General features: G+C 43.4%; 1 protein-coding gene across 9 annotated transcripts in view; it reads right to left on the reverse strand.

Annotated features, from left to right (window-relative positions):
• The window catches only part of LOC310872772 (nipped-B-like protein A), a 46,537-nt gene that overhangs the window by 21,116 nt on the left and 3,400 nt on the right, over positions 1 to 22,021 (reverse strand). For 3 of the 9 annotated variants that reach the window (XM_083784853.1, XM_083784850.1, XM_083784851.1), the window contains exons 4-14: positions 21,709 to 21,874; positions 15,535 to 15,635; positions 15,303 to 15,417; positions 14,859 to 15,043; positions 12,293 to 12,441; positions 12,023 to 12,113; positions 11,579 to 11,800; positions 11,128 to 11,379; positions 9,544 to 10,304; positions 8,675 to 8,888; positions 64 to 240 (exon numbers count right to left, since the gene is read on the reverse strand). In XM_083784853.1, coding sequence (XP_083640979.1) covers positions 64 to 240; positions 8,675 to 8,888; positions 9,544 to 10,304; positions 11,128 to 11,379; positions 11,579 to 11,800; positions 12,023 to 12,113; positions 12,293 to 12,441; positions 14,859 to 15,043; positions 15,303 to 15,417; positions 15,535 to 15,635; positions 21,709 to 21,874 — 2,433 coding nt within the window. The remainder of the gene's footprint in view (positions 1 to 63; positions 241 to 8,674; positions 8,889 to 9,543; positions 10,305 to 11,127; positions 11,380 to 11,578; positions 11,801 to 12,022; positions 12,114 to 12,292; positions 12,442 to 14,858; positions 15,044 to 15,302; positions 15,418 to 15,534; positions 15,636 to 21,708; positions 21,875 to 22,021) is intronic. The other 6 variants (XM_083784858.1, XM_083784857.1, XM_083784855.1 and 3 more) reach the window with 5 other exon arrangements.

Below are 22,021 nucleotides of genomic sequence, written 5' to 3' on the forward strand. Positions count from 1 at the left end.
TCTCCAATACTTGAAAGTCAAAAACATCAAGTTGAGAAAACCACGTTTTAAGCAGATACTCACATTCTCCGTTGGCGTCATAGTCATCATCTGAGCTGACCTCTGCATACTTGGGCTTCTCATTGACAGTGCTTCGTTTCCTCTTGTTCATCTTGACCCTTTCACAGAGTGGCATGGTGGACTCAATTTCTGCCAGCAGTTCTGGGGGAAGGTCCTTCAGAACACTTGGGTCCATACCACCTATTGGTTGAGACAGGATGTCAAATTTATTTTTTTAATATATATTCTTTATCCCACGATTTTGTAACCCATTTTTCACCCCTGTGTCAATCGTCTAATGTGATTCTGGGCTCTACACACCCTCCACCAACCTAGTCCCCATATATGGGGGACAAGGGGAGAGCAACGGACTTGAACTCATGCTTCCTTCATGCCTGAGTGTCCAAGTTGCTCCTTTACACCTGACAGGGGGGAGTTTCCCTGGTTGGACGTAGCGTGTGGAAGGAACACGTTATTCCAACCAGTTCTTTTCCCCTCCATCAGGCGCCCCGGCTGGCCAGGGGGAGGCAGTTTAGTGACCAGGATTACTGCATGTTTTTTGTGAGGGTACCTACCCTAGGGGACACGGGGAGAACATGCAAACTCCACACAGAAAGGCCCTTTCGCCAACCCCGCCTTCGGGTATGGGCACTGATGACGTGGAGGAGGAAACACGCCGCCAGCGTCCACAACGTCCCGAGCGGGAATCGAACCCAGGACCTTCTAGCTGTGAGGCGACAGCACTACCAACTGTGCCACCGTGCCCCCAGGATGTCAAATTTAGGTACACATACATGTCAAATTCAAAGCAACTTTGTTAATCGTAGGGGCAATAATTTACGGGCAGCTTGTTTAAAGAGAAACTCAGTAATATACAAAAACAACATACAAATACACCAAACGGCTAAATGTAGAATACGTGTGTGCGTGTGTGTGTGTGTGTGTGTGTGTGTGTGTGTGTGTGTGTGTGTGTGTGTGTGTGTGCGCGCGCGCGCACGGACAGATATCTGTGAATCTGACGAATACACAGACCGCCCCCCAGGGGATGCTTTGGACCACCTGCCTAATAATCATACACATTCACTCAATGTCTGTATGAATGAATGTCTGAAACACTGCCGCTGCTCCTCACTGCCTGCACCAATCGCCCTCACTTTTCACACAGGCATTGCCCATAATATTATGGAGGTCTTAATGAAGCCCTTTTCACCCCATTTAACAAATTATAAATTAATAATTACTTTATTAGTGAATAAAAATGTCTATTTTAAATCTACTTACATGGGAAAACACGCACCCTCACACCTCCGCCCCCTAGCGACACCTGCATCACAGGCCACTGTTCTCGGCGTTACCCCACTGTCATGCTTCCTCTGCTACCGCCACAACACGACAAATTTTGTGCCTGGCCCAGCGCCACAGCGCCACATTGTGACGCACGCACTAGCCACTCAGTGGCAGCCAAGTGCACATTTTGTGTGTGTGTACATGTAGCCAGATGCACATTTTCAGTGGGGCACTGGGGCTGCAACAGTCTCCAGTTCGCTATATAAAACATACATACAAGTGTCTTGATCGTGCTCACAGTGCATGTGTCTGCTCACAGTGTGTCTCTCCCTAGCTCTCAAACTACTTTCGCTGTGCGGGTGTGTGTCTCAGCGCGTGTGTACTGTGTGTGTGTGCGTGCGTGTGTACGCGTGGCCAATAGGGCTGACGTTCGATCACGTTTTTGATAAACGCTTCGAAATAAATTTGTTTCGATCGTCGACGCTTCGAAACCCAACGGGGGGTGGGGGGGCGCTATGCAAGGTGCGATGCGAGGCGAGCAGTGACTCACAATGAATTAGGCCACCCGAAAACACCACCCGATCGTAACATGAATGAACTCTTAAATCAATCAAACCCTCTAAGCTCTCTATGGAACAAAAAACAAAAAAAACGTAATAAAAGTAACAGTTTGGCTACCATTCAAAACAACACACGATGTCAAGTGTAAACGAAGTAACTAACGGATTTTTTTTCTTCTCCTCTTGCCGTAACATTAACTGAAATAAAGCGTCATTTAATCGAGGCTTTATGACAGCAGCGAGACGAGTGCTTGGTGCGAGGCGCACGCATGGCTCGCAATCATAGCTGCCTGGGAGAAATGCGAGGCCCTGTGCTTTAATAATTAATTTGTTAATATCCAAAACTATACAAAAATGATCACATTTCTATCTAAGGACAAACCTTATTAGAAAAAATATTAATAGCATATGCAAGCCTTTTGAAATGTGTATAGGTTACTGAATTGCAGGTGCTGCCAAATAAGTATAATTACTAGGCTACCTCATGCCAGTCAGTTGCGCAAATATATATCAGGTCAGATCAATTAGCAGAGCGGAGCAGCTTCTCACTCTGCAGCACAATGACCAGCTTACTTGCTTTAATAATATTAATATGTCATAGTGTTGGATCTCCATTCTCCAGACAAACAAACCTTGGATTATATTTATTGGATTTATTTAATTCTTCTTTCTTCAAACCATGGCACGAGCCACGAGGTAAGAAACTATATAATTATTCACTGTTCGCACAGCGCCCATGCAGGCAGGTGTTCTTAATCTCATTCCGATCAAAGTAGCCTATATAACCACACTAACTTTGTGATCAACCTGCTTAATGTGCATATTTTATTTGTAAAAAGGAACACTGTATTAACTAAGACATGGCAGTATAATATTGGCGCAAAATGGAAATATGTAATTAAATACCGGTAGTTGAGAGAGAGAGAGAGAGAGAGAGAAATGCTTTGAGAGAGAGAGAGGGAGAGAGAGAGAGACAATTGCTATTGCTTAGAGAGAGAGAGAGAGAGAGAGAGAGAGAGAGAGAGAGAGAGAGACGTAAAAGCCGTTCCATTTCAAATAATACAAAAATGCCGTCTCGCAGGTGCGTTCGCACAACCAAAAAAGCGGCTCTGTCTCTGAGAGTGCAATATTATAGTTAGTTACCGTACTTATATTAGTGCAGAAAAGAGACAATAAATCCCCCCGCTTTGGAGAAGATGCGCTCCGAAGAGGTTGTAGTGGCAGGGAATCAGGGACGGATAGAATCCTCTTCGCTATATAGGTGCCAACTTTGCATAACGTGGCACATTATTCACAGTGGTCGTAGACTTCTTTGCATATTTTAAAATGCAACCATGTCACTTTTGACTTCTTTTTCCAGCGTGGACCGCTCCGGCATGACTGTGGCCATGACTTTTCTCAAGCCCCAGCTCAAAATTGGGACCATTTTGGACACAAATGGACCTGCAAATGGATCTATGCGACTTAAAGGGTAAGACCACTTTTTTAGAGGTTTGGGTTGTTTTCTTACCTTATTATGGGCAAACTATTACATTCCATGAGTTATTTCGCTCCGTTGTGTTGTTTATTAGCAATTTAAGAAAAAGAAAAAAATAGGGTCCTTTGACTTCCATTGTAGCGGGGAAACGGCTCTCAAAGTCACTCTTTTAGCACATAAACGAACGCAACAAAAGCTGATTCTGACAGTTTATGACATCAGGAAAACTCATGCGGTTTTATTTTTAATTAAAATTTTCAACTTTGTCTTGTTTTGACTAATTTGTGTAGAAGAAGAAGATCCGGTAGGTATGCCTACGCCGACCGAATCACTGCTGTTCACGTCTGATCTGATTGGACCAAAACTGTACACCACTTCCTTATTGGAAACGACGGGGATGTAAACAAAGGGATTTGATCTCGTCCACTTGTCACTAAAAACATACACAATGGATGTGTGTGAGGGAGACACTTTATAATTAGTGTGTAAAGTGTCTGTGTCTGGGATTGCTCATATGCAAGGGTGCATCTCAAACAGCATGGAGACTTCTGTTTACAAACGAAACCTCGCAAGACGGCCCACAAGAGTTGGGAACGCCGTAGTACTGCTGCAGTCTATCTCCGACTAAAATAGTAACTTTATAAATCTATCTTAAAAGACGAAAATAAAACAGCATGAGTTTTCCTGATGTCAAACTGTCAGAATCAGCTTTTGTTGCGTTGGTTTATGTGCTAAAAGAGTGACTTTGAGAGCTGTTTCCCCGTTACAATGGAAGTCAATGAGCGACTATTTTTATTTCTTAAATTGCTAATAAACAACACAACGGAGCGAAATAACTCATGGAATGGAATAGTTTGCCCATAATAAGGTAAGAAAACAACACAAACCTCTCAAAAAGTGGTTAACCTTTAAATATATATATTTGGGAGTACCTGTGCGACTGTCCATACTTTCTGTGGTGTGGTGTGGTGTGGTGTTTCTGTTTCTGTCAAACTGGGGGTCCTTCATACTTTTCAAATGAGGGTCTGTGGGCTATAAGTGTAAATGTTGCGGTCCTTGCCATGAAAAGGTTTCCCTACCATGCATTTGTAAGAATACTTGAATGTTATAGTGCTGTTTTTATTCATTACAAGTTCAAATATATCAGAACAGGTAAGGAGTAAGGACTAGTATTATTAATTTTGTGCCCATCCCAAATTCCCAGGCTCATCCCTTAACTCCCTCCCCCAGCCTCAGACTATGTACACCTCAAAATACATACATCAACAATATGATCTATTACATCACATTACCCACACTGTACATATATTCGAACTGTTAAGGACTAGTAATAAAAAATAAAACAATAGCTGTCAGGGGCCAGGGCATGAGGAAACTGGGGTGAATACCATTTCTACAACATGCGGTGCAATATGGTGGCCCTTCTGGGCAGAAGTGAAAATGCGTGAGGCCGGGCGCCCCAAAACATAATTCCAATTTGGGGTTGAAAGGAATCTGGTGACTAATTAGAGACAATGTCAGGAACTATAAAAGAAAAACATTTAATGCTAGCTGCTTTCCAGAGGATGTATTGGTTGCATAAAGAATTCAGACATCTTTGTTTGACTCTTGATCTTACAACAGATTTGAACAATGTTGCTGTTTCTATCTTTTACCTGTAAGGCTGAAACCAGCAGATACAACACAAGCTCACTCACAAATGTTTAGTTTGCCAGAGGCCTTTCTTAATGTTTACACTTAAAAGGCCATGGACATGACGTTGATTCCCCTGCAAGCTGCTACTACTGCATTTATTAATGTTCCACATTATCCCAATACATTATTTTAGCATTTCTTATAATTCCTCATTTATTTCTCTCGTTTTTACGGAACAATAATGAAATGCAGTCAACCAGGTCACATTTGGTCTCTATGCACAGCTGCCACATTGGTCTTCCTTCACAGGTCTTACTAGGCTCTGTTCCAATTAGTGTAGCACAGTGGTTCTCAAAGTTTTCAATTCAAGGCCCCCATCAGAGTTAGACAGAAATGGGACATTTTGAACCCTCTCAAGGAAACATGAGGGTCACTGGGCCTCTGATGTAGCAGAGTGTTATCTGTGAGCCAACATGAACAATATCAAAACACTGACTCTCTTTGACCAGAATGGAACAGAGCATTCATTTAGTATCAATGGTAACACACCTCTAAAGGAAGTATGGAAGAGGTCCAATGTCTTTCCAATATGGCTGCTGCCTGTGCATAGAGCAAAACATGCACATTTGAAGATTTGAAGCCATTTGAGTGACTCAGTTATGACTCCTTGTGAGGCGTTTGTGCTTTGTGGACTCTCCAGGAGCAACTTGGGCCGGGGGCGGGGGGTGTTGGCGTGCCGAATAGGAAGGGACAAGGACGGGGCAAGCTCGTGGACGGTCCCTCAAAGGGACCCGGCCGCGGCCTCCCGCACCGGAAAAACGGGCACCCCTCGTTCCATTTTTCTCACTTTTACTGGTTTCTCGCTTTTACTGTACCTAACATACAGTACACAGAGCAGTTGTTGCACATTTTCGGGGGGCTCAACACTGCTGGTAGCAGCTATTTGATCACACTCCAGCTGTCAGTTAATCAAGAGCCCAAATGTCTGACAGTTTTGTTCGTTTTCAATCACAGCAGAAACACTACAACAACACAGGTTCTTAGACAGAAACAACACTACAGCAACACAGGTTCTTAGACAGAAACAACACTACAGCAACAAAGGTTCTTAGACAGAAACAACACTACAGCAACACAGGTTTTTAGACAGAAACAACACTACAGCAACAGCTTCTTAGACAGAAACAACACTACAGGTCTACAGCAACACATGTCCTTAGACAGAAACAACACTACAGCAACACATGTCCTTAGACAGAAACAACACTACAGCAACACATGTCCTTAGACAGAAACAACACTACAGCAACAGCTTCTTAGACAGAAACAACACTACAGCAACAGGTCCTTAGACAGAAACAACACTACAGCAACACATGTCCTTAGACAGAAACAACACTACAGCAACACATGTCCTTAGACAGAAACATCACTACAGCAACACATGTCCTTAGACAGAAACAACACTACAGCAACACATGTCCTTAGACAGAAACAACACTACAGCAACACATGTTCTTAGACAGAAACAACACTACAGCAACACATGTCCTTAGACAGAAACATCACTACAGCAACACATGTCCTTAGACAGAAACAACACTACAGCAACACATGTCCTTAGACAGAAACAACACTACAGCAACACATGTCCTTAGACAGAAACAACACTACAGCAACACATGTTCTTAGACAGAAACAACACTACAGCAACACATGTCCTTAGACAGAAACAACACTACAGCAACACATCAACACATGTCCTTAGACAGAAACAACACTAGAGCAACACAGGTTCTTAGACAAACACTAGAGCAACACAGGTTCTTAGACAGAAACAACACTACAGCAACACAGGTTCTTAGACAGAAACAACACTACAGCAACACAGGTTCTTAGACCGAAAAACAACACTACAGCAACACAGGTTCTTAGACAGAAACACTAGAGCAACACAGGTTCTTAGACCGAAACAATCAAACAACACTACAACACAGGTTCTTAGACAGAAACAACACTACAGCAACACATGTCCTTAGACAGAAACAACACTACAGCAACACATGTCCTTAGACATAAACACTAGAGCAACACAGGTTCTTAGACCGAAACAACACTACAACACAGGTTCTTAGACCGAAACAACACTACAGCAACACATGTCCTTAGACAGAAACAACACTACAGCAACACATCAACACATGTCCTTAGAGGCTTAGACAGAAACAACACCACAGCAATAGCTTCTTAGACAGAAACAACACTACAGCAACACATGTCCTTAGAGGCTTAGACAGAAACAACACCACAGCAATAGCTTCTTAGACAGAAACAACACTACAGCAACACATGTCCTTAGACAGAAACAACACTACGGCAGGGCTCCACTGGACGCGTGTGACGCGGGTCAAAAAACGAACCGGGGCAATTTTAAAGCAGTCACCGAACGCAGCGCAACGCATCGTAGGCAGTGGAGCCACCCTTCATTGATTAAAAAGGGAACATTCCCTGGCGGTGACGGAGACACAACGCTGATGCGTCCAGTGGAGCCCCGGTGTTGGACAGAAACAACACTACAGTCTACAGCAACACATGTCCTTAGACAGAAACAACACTACAGCAACACATGTCCTTAGACAGAAACAACACTACAGCAACACATGTCCTTAGACAGAAACAACACTACAGCAACACATGTCCTTAGACAGAAACAACACTACAGCAACACATGTCCTTAGACAGAAACAACACTACAGCAACACATGTCAGACAGAAACAACACTACAGCAACACATGTCTTTAGACAGAAACAACACTACAGCAACACATGTCAGACAGAAACAACACTACAGCAACACATGTCAGACAGAAACAACACTACAGCAACACATGTCCGCCCATATTTCCTCAGTCGGCGTTGTAGTGCTTTTTGCAGAGTATAGTGCTTGTTGCAGAATTGAAGGGTGATGCACACACAGATTAGACAAACCAACAGGCCGACATGCGGAAACAACGGTTGGACATGCGGTCGGACATGCGCTTCTCCCTTGCTTGCGGTTAGGTTTCTGGTTTAAGGACTTCAGTCGATCTAATGACAGTTGTAGGCTGTAGCTACCAGGGGGAGTGTACATAAAATTGTAACTTGCAGCCAGTGGTAAAAGGACAAGAAGTGATACACACTACAGCTGAGGGTAATCCTAGTGTGTACATCCTTGCTGCCGCCAAAATGATGTATCCATACTAGGCACTTCAACTTAAGATTCCAAATCGCAGCATAGACCCTCAAGTACACTCTCTCCCTCGTGATTAACACACTTCCGGATAATAGGTAATGAAGGCTACAAGTTAAAAGGTGCACGTGAACAAACATTCTGAAGAACAAACTAACAGACTGATCCGTATGTTAAATAAAAATCACACCGATGTGAAGTGAGGGGCGCTCTTATAATACATACATCATCTCATTCTGGCCAATCACAATTTGCATCCTCACTTTTGTCTTCAATGTTTGTGTTTACACACTTTTGTCTTCAATGTTTGTGTTTACACACTTTTGTGTTCAATGTTTGCGTTCACACGGACCCTCAAAGCTGGACATAGGAGGGGTTAACGCTCCTCAAAAAGAACATTGTCTTCATGAGAAGAAATGAGAAAGACTATGAAGATTTGTCCTTACTTTTACTGGACTTCCCCGAGGAGAGCCTGTTTCTTCCAGACCTGCTATGCCTGATGATCCTCTGGACCTGCTCGATGGAAAGCTTCTTCAACACCACCACAGGCTTAGGCCTCTTCTTAAAGTCCTCGATCAGACCTAGTCTCTCAAGCCTAACCTTGGGTTCGGCCCAGGTCTGGGGTACCGTTGCCAAACTACCATCCTTGTCACGTTTGACCTGAGAAAAAGAGAAAAGCGTTATACAATTTTGTATAATGTTTGAAAGCCAGAAACAAGTTGGGTCCTCAACTATTATGTTAGTAGTATCTGATGGGAAGCTTTGGGACAAATCACTTTTGGTTGAACCAAGGACAGAAAACGGATGTGTGTCTGACAACATGTTAAAAGCCATGATTCTTTTACTTTTTCTGGTTTGTATGTGTCTATGGAGTTAACATTACTTTAAATAGACACCAGGTGTGGTGTATTTTTGGTTTCTTCCTGAAAGCTGAAAGTCTTTGAGTCAAAAGGACAAATTTAAATACACCACTTTAGTGACATCATAATAATAATAAGTGGGTGTTGCAAAGGTGAAAACCAGGTATACTTAATAAAATAAAATTCCTAGTATAATCATAGTACCTGATGATCAGGGGGAGAAATTATTATTATTATTATTATGGTGATTAGGGGGAGAAAACTCACGCCACCCCATCTTTAACCAAGTTTTCTCCAAATATGTAAATCTTACTAACTATCCCTATGCAAACCAAAAGTCTTAAAGATGGCAATGATTTAAAATGAAAACTGAAGCAAATGAGCACTGAGCAGTTGCATGATTTTGGTTAAATGAGTTTGCAGGCAGTAATTGCATAATAAGCAGACCAGGTCACCTTAGGGATCTGGAAATTTTTCAACGTTCCACTTTGTCCTCCCAGGAGGTGAGCAGGAAACGAGTCTGGAATCTTGCCACTAGAACCAGAGGACGCCGGCTTGGGCACGTCTGGCCTGCTGCTACTCCGGCCAGGATCTCCAGAAGAAGAGGACCGGTAGCCAGGCCTGTCTCGATCATTCCGGTAGCGGTCCTCAGGCGACCGCCGATCCCGACTGTCTTTACCAGTTTCACTTCGATGCCTCTTCTCTCTGTCAGAGTCTCTGTCCCTGTCTCGCCCGTGTTCCCCACGGCTGGACGGCTTGTTGGGCTCGCCCCTTCTTTCTGAGGAAGGCTTCCCATCATGCCGGTGCCTTGATGCGTCTCTGCCATCTCGTCTGCCATCGTGTTTATCCAATCGGTTCTTGATCACTTCTGGTCGCCCGTCTGGTTTCAGCCGCAGAACGGTGTCAGAACCTTCTGCTGCTGCGGGTCCACTAGCTGGTTCTTCAGGCCAGCGCTGGGCCTCCAGGGCTGGGATAGGGGCAGCCAGACAGGGGTCTAGCTGGCCATCAGCCCTGCCTGCATGCTGGAGGTCGATGCTCACCATGAGGGGAGGACGGCTTGCTCCATTGCCAGCAGCGGAGGCCTCTTGAGGGGTCAGCTTTCCGGCATTACCTCCTCCCGCCGGTCCACTGCCCGGGGCTCCAGTGGGGCCACCTGGCCCCCCTGCTCCCGGTTCCAGGGGGAAATTGTCCTGCTTCCTCTTCTTTAACGGCTTGTCTGCAGAGAGTGTGGAAAAATGACCGGAAGGCAAGACAGAATTAAATAAATAGATTGAACAGTTAATGGCAAAGAAACACCCAGAAATGTAATAATGATTAGAGCATAAGGTTGGGCGATAGGACGAATATATCGGCAATCATGGATTAGATGAGTTCACCGAATATTTTTATTAACAGTAACAGTGTCTGAGAGGCTGTTACAGTAGTGAGACACGTAAGTGAGACACGACGACCTCTTGTGGCTTATTGCTTTATCATAATTAGCCCGTCACTAAGCCCCACCCACTCAACTCCGTGAGGGCAAGCTGTCCTGTCACCCATTGAGATGCATGTTAAATGACTGGATTTCTCCATATAAATAATCGATCATTTCAGTACCAAGAGCTTGAAAGAGCAAGAGCCTCTAAATCTAGTCAACAAAGCCTGCAGTAGGATATGCACTGGACAAATGAGCATGACATTATTTCAATAAACTAGAAATTTGAACGAACGTGAATATTTTTTGCTTCTGAAAATCTTTTGAGATGCATGTCCGCGGCCAAATGCATAGAATTTTGGGATTCCTTGACATGAAAACGTTTTTGAGAAAACTGTCTGTGTGTGTGTGTGTGTATGTATGCATGTCCCGTGCATAATTATAATCTGACCAACCAACTTAAAACTTGGCATGTGTCGCAGACCCACAGGTGACAGGAGAGATGCCTCTAACTGTCTAACACACACCTATAAATAGTACTGGATAACTGGAAAAAAAACCTAATAATTTTGTCTGTTAATTTCTTCCAGCACCGTAGGTGTATTCCATTGAGTGTCTTACATACCTTTGTCTTGCACCTCCTTAGAGCATTTTTCACTAGCCGACTCTCGCTCTATCCTCTCAATCTCAGCCAAGGCATCCAACTCAGCCTCATCATAAGGGGAGGAGGGAGGCTGGAGGCCACTGGCGCCCCCTGTCTGCTGGGAGGCCTGCTGCTGCCGGGCACCCAGGTTCTGCTGGAGTACAGGTACTTGCTGAAAACCCAGCTCTGTCTCCATGTTGTCCGAGTTCTGGTCCATGCCTGGCACAGCGTCTCCTGGAGAAGATTGTAAAACACAGTTGTCAAGTGCTGCTTTGGTGGTATTCAATTCAATCATCACTGAACATACTTTATGAAGTCAGTGAAGGGAGGTATGAAATAGAGGTAGGGTAAACATGGGATATTGGATGCCAGGCTGAGCCAAATCAAACTCTTAAATGGACTACATTTGAAAGTTGTTTTACAAGAAACTTACCTGGTGGGTCAGACTCATTGGATTTGACCCTGGATAGCTTGAGCGTGAGTTTGGTGGAGTCCTTGTTTGGAGAGCTTACAATGTCATACATGTCTTTCTCCTCTTTCACCGCAGGGCCTTTCTTCCTCTGTTGGAGCTGCTGTTTCTGGTCAGGCCCGCCCTCCCTCGGTGAAGCAGCATAGGGAGGGGGCGACTGTAGGATCAGCGGGGGGCGAGAACCCACTGGGAGAGAACAAGGACAAGATGAGATCAGGTGAAATACTGTCACAATAATAAAAAATGTATGTGACATACAGACCACTAAAGAAAAAAACTAAGCAAAAGATGACTATGATTACAAAGAGGACATCAAACTGCTCTTTATTTGTGATTAATGTGAGCTGTAAAGAACAGATAACAGCTGTTCCTATAAATGTGAGAGGATATGTCTATATTTGTACTTACATTTGGGTGTTCCATCACTCCCTGCCGGGGAACAGCCAGACTGTGGCGACCTCAGAGGAAAGGAAGCATTCCTCATAGCCGAGTCTCCCTCCTGGACACAGACAGACACACACACACACACACACACACACACTCTGAAAGGTCCGAGCATAAAACAATTCCAACACCCAAGATTGACCACAGAAACGCCTTAAGGCAAGTCGGAAGTAGGCCAAAATATCCATCCTCAATAAAGATTCTCAACTCTCTTTAGAAGGGTTGCCCTCTTACCTCGTTACCCAGTCGGTGCACAATGTTAAGGTAGTCCTCAGTGCCATGTCTGTCTGGGTGGTGGTTTGCAGCATTGGCCATCTGACCAGACACCTTGCCCTCATGGATGTTTCTTATGCCACCAGGAACCATTGGGCTGGCCACAGACACTGGCAGATAACGGAGAATATGTTTTAATGTTTTGTATTGTATGTATTGTTATTGTTCATTTATTATCTGTTCAATCGCAATACTAATAGAACCACCAAAAGAAAATTAAACATAGAAAAATTATACAAACAAATACAGACAAATTAAAAAAGGAAAAAGGAAAAAAGAAAAGAAAATAGTGACAAGACAAACGAGTACACCACAGTCTTGACATGATTGTACATTCCAGGTTATCGGAGTCCTTTTAGTTTTTTCGCTACTGATCAATAAGATACATTGAAGCAGTCTAGAGGGGTCCAGAATATGTTTTTATACAGGGGCTCATAATCTCTAGTAGGACAAATCATAGTATAAAGTGGAAATGGAGCCACCTCCCCACTTCCGTTTCACCAAACAGATTACTCAGATTTCAGGAGGTGTAGTTCCAGACTCTATATAGCATATATAGATTGTGGAATAATTGTATGGCTACGCAAGACTAGACAAATCGGGATATTATATCAAACAGATGTACACTCACTAAAAAGTAGAGTCCACACACTGCACAAGTTATTTTATTACCACCACAGGCTACTATCATTGCAAAATCTTTGGTCTGAGGAAGAGCTAGTAAGCTCAAAACATCCCTTGTGGTGGTTATAAAAATAAATCTCTTGTGGAGCAAGATACAGTGTGTAGTATTTTCCTTTTTTGAGACAGTCTTTCTCTCCGGCACCTGATTTTAATCACTGGATGTACAAGCTTTGATTTTTGTGTTTTTGTTTTTGAGTGGCGCAGCCACTCCAAGGCAGCATTGTCTGTCTGTCCCTATGTCTGTATGTTTAGGGTACCAACAGGTGCTAAAGTGGCGCGGTTGAGCTAGAAGTAGAGAGAGTGTTGCACTGTTTGGGAAGCTGATAGGGGTTGCGCACGCTTATCCGACACACCATAGGACCGACATGCGGAAACAACGATCGGATTAAGGTTGCCGAACATGCACTGCTCCGTGCTTGTGGTTATGGTTAGGGTTTAAGGTAGGTTGTCGTTCTAATGACAGAATGACCAATAGTATGTTGAAACTAAAGCCTGTACCCGCTGAGAGAGGGAAGCTAGGGGCCAACAAACAAGAGTCAGACATCCAATAGTCAGACACCCACTATAGAGCGTCGCAGTCCCGCCCCCTTTCATGACGACACCAGGCCCAGGAAAAAATTCCCAATGCATTTTTCCCATAGACATTTTAAAACTGATTTATTTAAAGACCTTATAAGCGTCGTACAAAGCCAACTCGATTTGTGACAAATCATGACAACAAACACAATATTTTGGACCAAACATATAATTACAAAGAAGAAAAACAACAAAAGTGTTGTAACCTGCTGTTTTCTTCATGTAATTATTTGTTTGCCCCGAAAAATTGTGTTTGTTGTCATGATTTGTCACAACTCCAGTTGGCTTTGTACGAGGCTTAAAAGGTCTTTAAATAAATAGTTTTTGAAATGTCTATGAGGAAAATGAACAGAGAATATTTTCCTGGGCCCTGGTAGGGGGCAGGACTGCGGCGCTCTATAGTCAGACACCCACTATAGTCAGACAACAAAACAAGACCCATCATTTCTGAATAAAACAAAACCAGCGAGGGCTTGTACTTTGACGGGTAAAGGGTATCTCTAATCAACATGAAAATAGGCTTTTAGGGACAATAAATTAGGTATGTGGGTGATGGCTGATGGGATGAACCAGAATGAGAAATCATCTACCACTCATACCCTCACAGCTACTGCTAACTTAACTGCTCCAATCTCCAGCCTCACTGTCACACACATGCATGCTCTCTCTCTCTCTCCACCTGCAACTCCCTACCCACAAAACATACATACTGAGCTATTCATTAAAGAGCTATGCTACTTTTATAACATCAGGAAATGTTGAGTGAAACGTTAGTCATGACTAGAATGTGAAATTGACTTAAAAAAGAAAGAAAATGTTCAATTATGCCAGTTATGAAGCAATTTTGTTCCCATTACAAAATGTCATTCACCATCACTCATCATTCTGACATTTTCATTCCCACTCCAGCTGAGAGGGAAATGTTATGTACATTATACAAGGTCGAGTGGCAAGATTGACTGAGTGAAATACAACTGCAATCGACACCTGCTATTGTTCCCACATGACGCCAATATGGAACATCGCCAGTGGATTACCGGCTTTATATGCCTGCGGGAAATGGGCTTTTTACACGGCGGACCAATTGGATCTATGCCAGAACAAACCTTCATCACCTACATTTTATCCTACATAGTTCTTAGTACTTGCAGCCTCTACAGTATATATCTGATACGATCAAAAACACAGCAGCAAAAGTCTTCGCATGTATCCATGCTATGTCTCCATTTCCAATATGCACTCACATATACTGTACATTACAACATACCACACTCACTCCCATCACCTTGCTGTATCTGTTGGTGCTGGTTGTAGCTGGGTGGTTGTTGGTGAGGGTACTGCTGCATGTAGCCAGTGGCAGGGCTCTGAGGAGTGTAGGGGCTGGGCACTGGACTGTTCTGCTGGCCCATGTTGTATCTGCTACTGGTGCCGCTTTGGGGAGACACAAAACGACTGGGGAGAGTGAAGGAATGGGGAAGAGGGTGGAGGAAATAGAGTAGTAGAATTTTGTTTTTGTTTTTTTGGGGGGGTATTTTCCAATCTTAAATATATTGTAGACACCATTCAATAGCACTTCAATAGCACTACAGATATTAAATTGGATACTGCTAAAGGAATCAGGAAAGAGGAACTGAAAAAGTCAAATAAAATATTAGGAGAACAGGAGGAAGGAGGGGTCATTGACTGTGCCATTCAACACATGCTGCCTTACCTCGAAGGGTTAGGAGAAATGGCTGCCTGCTGGAAGTTCCCAGACTGGGCCGGGCTATGCATGGAATTCTGGGACATCTTGTACGGTGGTACCAGTGGCTGCTGCATGACATCTGCTTAGGAAGAGGAAAAACAAACTACTTCAGATGGAGCCATTACATTTGACGACAAAAATAAATGCACATGAGGACATCTGTATGAATGTGCGTGTTCTTGTCAGTGTCTTGCCATACTTTTCTCCCTGAAGATGCCGGGGTTCCTGGCCAACATGGTCTGCAGCAGCAGTGGTGCATCTCCCTCTGGCTCATCACTACCCAGGTTGTCCTTTAGCTCTCTGGAATTCAGAGAAAGGGTTTGATCCCATTATCTATCGCATAAATATCTAGAAAGCCAAATGGATCACAAAGTATTAACCCTTTTACTGCTGCCATTTATTGAGAAATTAGGACCTAATTCATGCCAGCATTTTTTTAATTTGAGCTCTTATTTTGAAAAGCCACATTTTGCCTCAACCGGAAGTGAGCTTATCCCTGCCAGCTTTACGTTGCCAAGACAACCTTTGTTTACATGATCGAATCATGCCGGTACATTTTAGCACTCCACAACGTCGGCTCGTGCCGTCAAAGAAACGCTGTTTTGACCAAAAATGCCATCTGGGACAAGGAATAGGAGATACAGGCGATTGAAAGAAACGGATAGAATGGATTCTTATGGCGACGGTGAATTAATATGAACGATCCAGTGCAGTGCTAACAATACTGCTAGCTAACCGGCTAACGTGAGTAGCATTATGGCTTGATCAATCATAAGCACTATAAAAGAGCAATTGCCGAAGGGCTTCGGCAATGGCAGCAAGCGTTAATATCAAATTAATGCTTCAATTGCCGAAGGGCTTCGGCAATGGCAGGAAGACGGTTAAGAATGAAAGGAATCCTCAATGACAGGCAGTACTGCACGATTCTCAAATGTGAATCTCGATTTTCCTCCACAAGAATTGAGATCACGATTCTCACACGACTCTTTTTGTTTCCCTGAAAATATTTATTGTCTTTAGTCCGTAGTTGCTGAACATTACTAGATTCAAACTGTGGCACCTGTAGCCAACTACTGTGGCTTAATAAACAGAGCTTGATTTAAACCGCACTCTTGTAGTAAAAACATAAGAATAACTCAAATTGCCAGCCAACTGGTGCTGCACGATTCTTGCTCAAATTTATGTCTGAATCTCAATCTAGATCTCAATCATTTTTCTATTAATTGTGCAGCACTAACGAAAGGTGCTGTAGTCTGCATCTGCAGTCTGTGTGCACTACATTTTCCCTTCAAAGTTCCAGGTAAACTGAGGTTAATGCCGGAAATCCGGATTCATTAACTGCTGGTATAAGAAGAGGGGCCAACATTGAATGTTTTGTTTACAAAAGGCAAGTGACAAATCATACTCGTTAAACATCTGCATTGATTGTGTCGAGTGCCTGTGGCCAAAAATCTGTTGTAATGTGTGCAGTGTGTACACGGCCGTTGGTTGTAGCAAGGCATTGATCGTCAGATGTTGATAGCAGCGGGGTGGCAGACAGGGGACAGAGCTCTCTGTGATTTTTCTCGTTGTTGCACTCTCGTTAGTTTTATTCCCTATTACAGCAAGTTTACAGTAGATAAGCTCGTCACCCATTTAAAGGTATATTCAGTGATTTCACTTAATTCAAATATCACTTATTTTTTTGTTTTGTTGTGATAATCCTCCCTACTATAGAGTGTGCTGGCCATATAAGGAGTTCCTCCCTGTCCCCAGTTAACCCCTGGGGGTCAAAAAACCTTAGGTTTCGTTTTTGACTCTCTATCCTGATTGGACGAAAGGCTGGGTCCCACAGCCAAAAACGAAACCTAAGGTTTTTTGAGTGAAATCACTGAATATACCTTTAAAATATAAGATAATATGTGCTCAATAACCAACTCAAGGGTAATGCAAAAATTCTCCGTCTCTTTTTGTCAATCAGCTTCCACTTAAGACTGCAGACCACTGCCACGTCCTGGCATGGAGTTATTTCCAATTATTTCTTTGGACCAGACTGATGTCGCAACGCCAATAATAAGTAGTCAAGAGTCAGGACAACAAAGTTTGTTGTGTAGACATCTTTAAAACGGCAATCCGTAGCTTTCATATCCTACCCGGGATTTGAACCTGGGTCACCAACACGGGAGACATAATCCCTGCTTGTCCTGGATGGGAAGTCATTGCACCTATGAGCTTCAGGTACTACTACTTGCCAACCAGTAGATTTCCTATCTGAGACCATGTTCTACATTTTTCAATGGAAGTATAGACAGATCAAGTCCAACCAAAGCAGATGCACAAGTTACATTGTAATAACATAAGCTCCATTTCCCCCCGATGTAAGCATCCATCTGTAGTTATAACTCTATACTGCCCAGTCACTCAAAGTATGTTTTTTTTTTTTAAGATATTTTTTTGCGGCTTACGCCTTTTATTGATTTTTGAAGGGACAGACAGTAGGCTGACAGGAAACGGGAGAGAGATGGGGGGATGACATGCAGTAAAGGCCGTGTCGGGTCCGGGAGTCGAACCCGCGGCACACTGCGACTGGATCACCAGTCCGGTGCCCAGACCGTTACGCTACGGCCTGGGCCCACTCAAAGTATGTTTAACATAGCTTCTAAATAATACAAATATTAAAGGCCATCTGCATGAAAATGTTGCCCTTGTTGTCTGCACAAAGCCTGTTGCTTTTTAACCAGACAAAGCATAATAATCTTTTATTGAGCATGTTTCACATCCCCACCCCAGTTTGTACCTAATTTGAACAGTTGTTCAAAGCACATTGGTTGGTTATAAAAACAAAGATCTACATACAAGCTCTGTAAATATATGGCTGTAAATGAGCTTGTCATTAGCTCAGCTGTAGAGATATGGTCAGTACTAGCTGTACGGACGTGTGGCAATGTGTACATCAAGTAAAGTACGTCAACGCACCACCCTTGACATTTTTCAGACTGAGGCCAATTCAATTCAACACCATCAAGCAGAACATTAAAAACGATGATGTACAAGATCGGTCCATTTACCGAGGTTGAGGCACATTTTGGTGACACAGGCAAGTCAAGGGCTATATTTAAAGCTAAAGAGAATAATGCCAGCACTCACGTTCTGTACTTCAGGTCCTTCTTCCCTTCCAACATAAAAATAAAATAAGTACATGAAGAACAGAACATGTGAGTGCTTGCATTATTCTCTTTATGTTGACGTGCAACCAGTTAGGTTTATATAACAAGCACATACATGTGCAGTGGTTGGAGGTCGTCTCCCTACTCTTCCATTGAGATATGTAGACCGTGGTGTCAGGTAGGGCACCTACTGGTTGACAATGATATGTATATGTAGACTGTGGTGTCAGGTAGGGCACCTACTGGTTGACAATGATATGTATATGTATGTAGATATGTAGACTGTGGTGTCAGGTAGGGCACCTACTGGTTGACAATGCAAATAAGTCTACCGATTGTACTTGTACTTGATCCCACTGGATCAGTGGTTCTTAAACTATGGGTCGCGACACAAAGTGGGGTCACAGGGAAGTGCTGAGGGGCGGATTCAAATTTGCCAGCGAAAACAGCCGGTGGATCCTATTGGTTCACCAATCTGTGGTGTACTGTAGCTAGATAAAAAGCAGTCGTTTTCAAAGGGAGATTTGGCTATTGACTAGAGGGGGAGGATAAATATTTCATCAACATGTGTGACTACTGCACTACTATCCTCCAGCACCAAACATGACATGATATATACAACTTAATTATCCACCCATTTCTGCCACACGTGACATGAGCTTGTACAGGGCGAGTGCTTTTTCTCACTACCTTTAGTCCAATTAAAGCATTGCATGTTGCCCAATCTGGCAGCGAGCTTAAGAGCAAAGAAAGGGGGTCATCAGACGTCATTTCTTTCTTTTTTAAATTTGCATTTTTCACCCAGTGTCAATTGTCTAGTGTGATGCTAGGCGCTACACTCCCTCTGCCAAACTGGGGAGCGCAATGGACTGACCTCATGTTTCTTTCAATGCATGAGGAGTCCAAGCCGCTTCTTTTCACCTGACAGGGGGGGTTTCCCCGGTTGGAATAACACGTTGGAAGGTGTGTGTTATTCCAACCAGTTCCTTTCCCCTCCATCAGGTGCCATGGCTGGCCAGGGGGAGGCAGTTTAGAGACTAGGATTACTGCCCGTTTCCTGTGAGGGTACCTACCCCAGGGCAGGTGGTCCCCAAATTATATATAAAAAAACTGTTTACATAGCACATGCATAAACTTTCCTTAATGATTATATCTGGTTTCAGTATTTATTGCCAACCACAGCAGAGAACACGCCCCCAGCGCCCAGTGTCCCCAGCGGGCATCGAACCAAGGACCTTCTAGCTGTGAGGAGACAGTGCCGACTGTGCCCCTCAGACCTCATTTCTATCAGTGCAGAATCTTTTTCCCATGGTGCTGTGCTGGCCAGCCAAACCGTGGGCACACAATGCCACATTCAAGACACTCATGGACATTTCGTGGGATGGACAAATGGCACATGCCTGAGACGAAACATCCATGGACGAATGGCGCATGGGCAGAACATACTGTACTGCGAATGGCCCCCCCACTGTGCCATAGGCTTCAATGCATTCGTGCTTGTTTTAACCGTAATATACAAAATCAGCAGGTTACAAATTCTACTCACTAGTAGTAATGACACCCATTTCATGACACCAATGACACCAATGATCAAGTTTGCCTTATCACACTTATCAAAAATTAATAATAAATACAAAATAATAATAATAAACTTGCCCTGGACAAAATTATTTAATAATTTTAATCGCTCAAGTCATCTGCATTTTTGCTCCATCATTTTCTCAAATCCCATTTTAGAAATCTCATCAGGAATGCTGGGCCATGGCTGGCAAGCGAATAGTCAGGAGGGCCTACCAACTTCACTGATTACAGTGATGTAATCTGGTACAGTTTTTCTTTAAGAAATTTCAATACATCAATCCATTTCAATATGCTACCAATCAAAATGTCCAGCAAAATAGCACCAAAGGTAGTTTAGTCATGTGAAAGTTAAGTGTTTACTGAAGGTCATAACTCATAAGCTACATCAAACGTTGCCGAAATAATTATACATCAGAGCATCAGCATAAAAAAGCAAGAGTTTTGCTTCTTGTCAAATAAGAAAAAAAATCACACCCATGTGAAGTAAGTGGTGCAACTCTGTGTGGGGGTCCCCAGGGGGGTGGGGGAGTTCCAGACCCACAGGTACGCACCCAGGGTGCCGGCCCGATTCCGGCGAGCCGCCCCGCGTCCGAAACGGTTGAGAAATGACAGAGTTACCGTGTGGGGGTCCCTCTACTGTACTGTACTGCAACTGTACTGGCACACCCGAAATATATACAGTAAATATGTGTGTTTGTGTGTGTGTTAGGTTGCGCAAGGTGGTGAAAAACAACCATGCTGTTTTCGTGCTCAGACGCACCAACACACCCACCCACACACATAGTCACTTAAGGAAGTGGTTGCACCACTTAAAAAGCAACTTGGACTGCATACATTGTCACTTGCACAAAGGTAAATACTATTTCTAAACCTACTTATAGCCTATACTATAAAATGTGTTGAAACATATTATTTAGGTCATTAAGCTTGCCTAAAATCAAATGGTGTGGCAATGTTAAAACAAACCAGTGTCGGGCTCCGCACAGTCACATTCTACCAGTTATGGACTATACAAAAGTCTAATAGATTCAATACCATGCATAGCTTGGCGGCAGCCAATTCTGATTCGATGAGAATAGCATTGTTTCAAAACATCCTAATGGCTCGTACCGAAACTGGAACCATGATTCCCAAGACAAACCTTCTGACAAATGTGGTACCTGTTCTACAGCGGAGCAACTGTAGTGACATTGTGATATGAGACTAAATATCACATAATTTTGGTTATGGTAATGTTTTGATAGCTCTTTTCCTGGAGTCAAAGGCTACATAACATTACAGTCAAGTCAGTGATACAATTTCCTGAGCTGTTAACCCATTCTGACCTGAGATCAGATTCTAAAAATGTCTTCTACATCCTGACAGTTTTCTGAAAAAGCTATGTTCCTATGTCAGTCGTTCTTCGATTTTTCAAAAATAGCAGACCTACAAGCTCGTAGCACTATGAGCTATGAGCTTGTAGATCTGCTATTTTTCACCAAACCCAAAATGGGTTAACAATGCCTCCGTTTTGTCCTCGTATCCACGTTACACATAATTCTCACTAAAAAAAAACAACCAATTGGTTTGACCACTGATGATATGCTTCTTAATGTGATACACGTTACTATGACAACCCTAACAGAGATTCCTGCTCACATACTCACATGTGTTCTGTGGAGACCTGGTTGAGGCCGTGGGCAAGCTGAGAAGCCAGGTTCTCATCCCGACAGGCCAGCAGGCAGGTGACATCCTCTGCGATCCTCCCATTGTACAGCAGGCTCTTAGTGGTAGTGGCCGGGAGAGGCGAGGGCAGGGGCAGCTGGTTCAACACTGAGGCAGCGAGAGAGAGAAATGATGAATGAGATAGATGAATGATAGGGGGAAAGCAAGAAAGACAGGGGGGTATGGAAAATTGTGGTATGAAAAAGGAGGTCGACAAAGATGAATATACAATCAAATCTATATATTTAAATTAAC

Source organism: Protomyctophum parallelum, assembly GCF_964188405.1.
Source record: "Protomyctophum parallelum genome assembly, chromosome: 15".
NCBI classification, from domain to species: domain Eukaryota; kingdom Metazoa; phylum Chordata; class Actinopteri; order Myctophiformes; family Myctophidae; genus Protomyctophum; species Protomyctophum parallelum.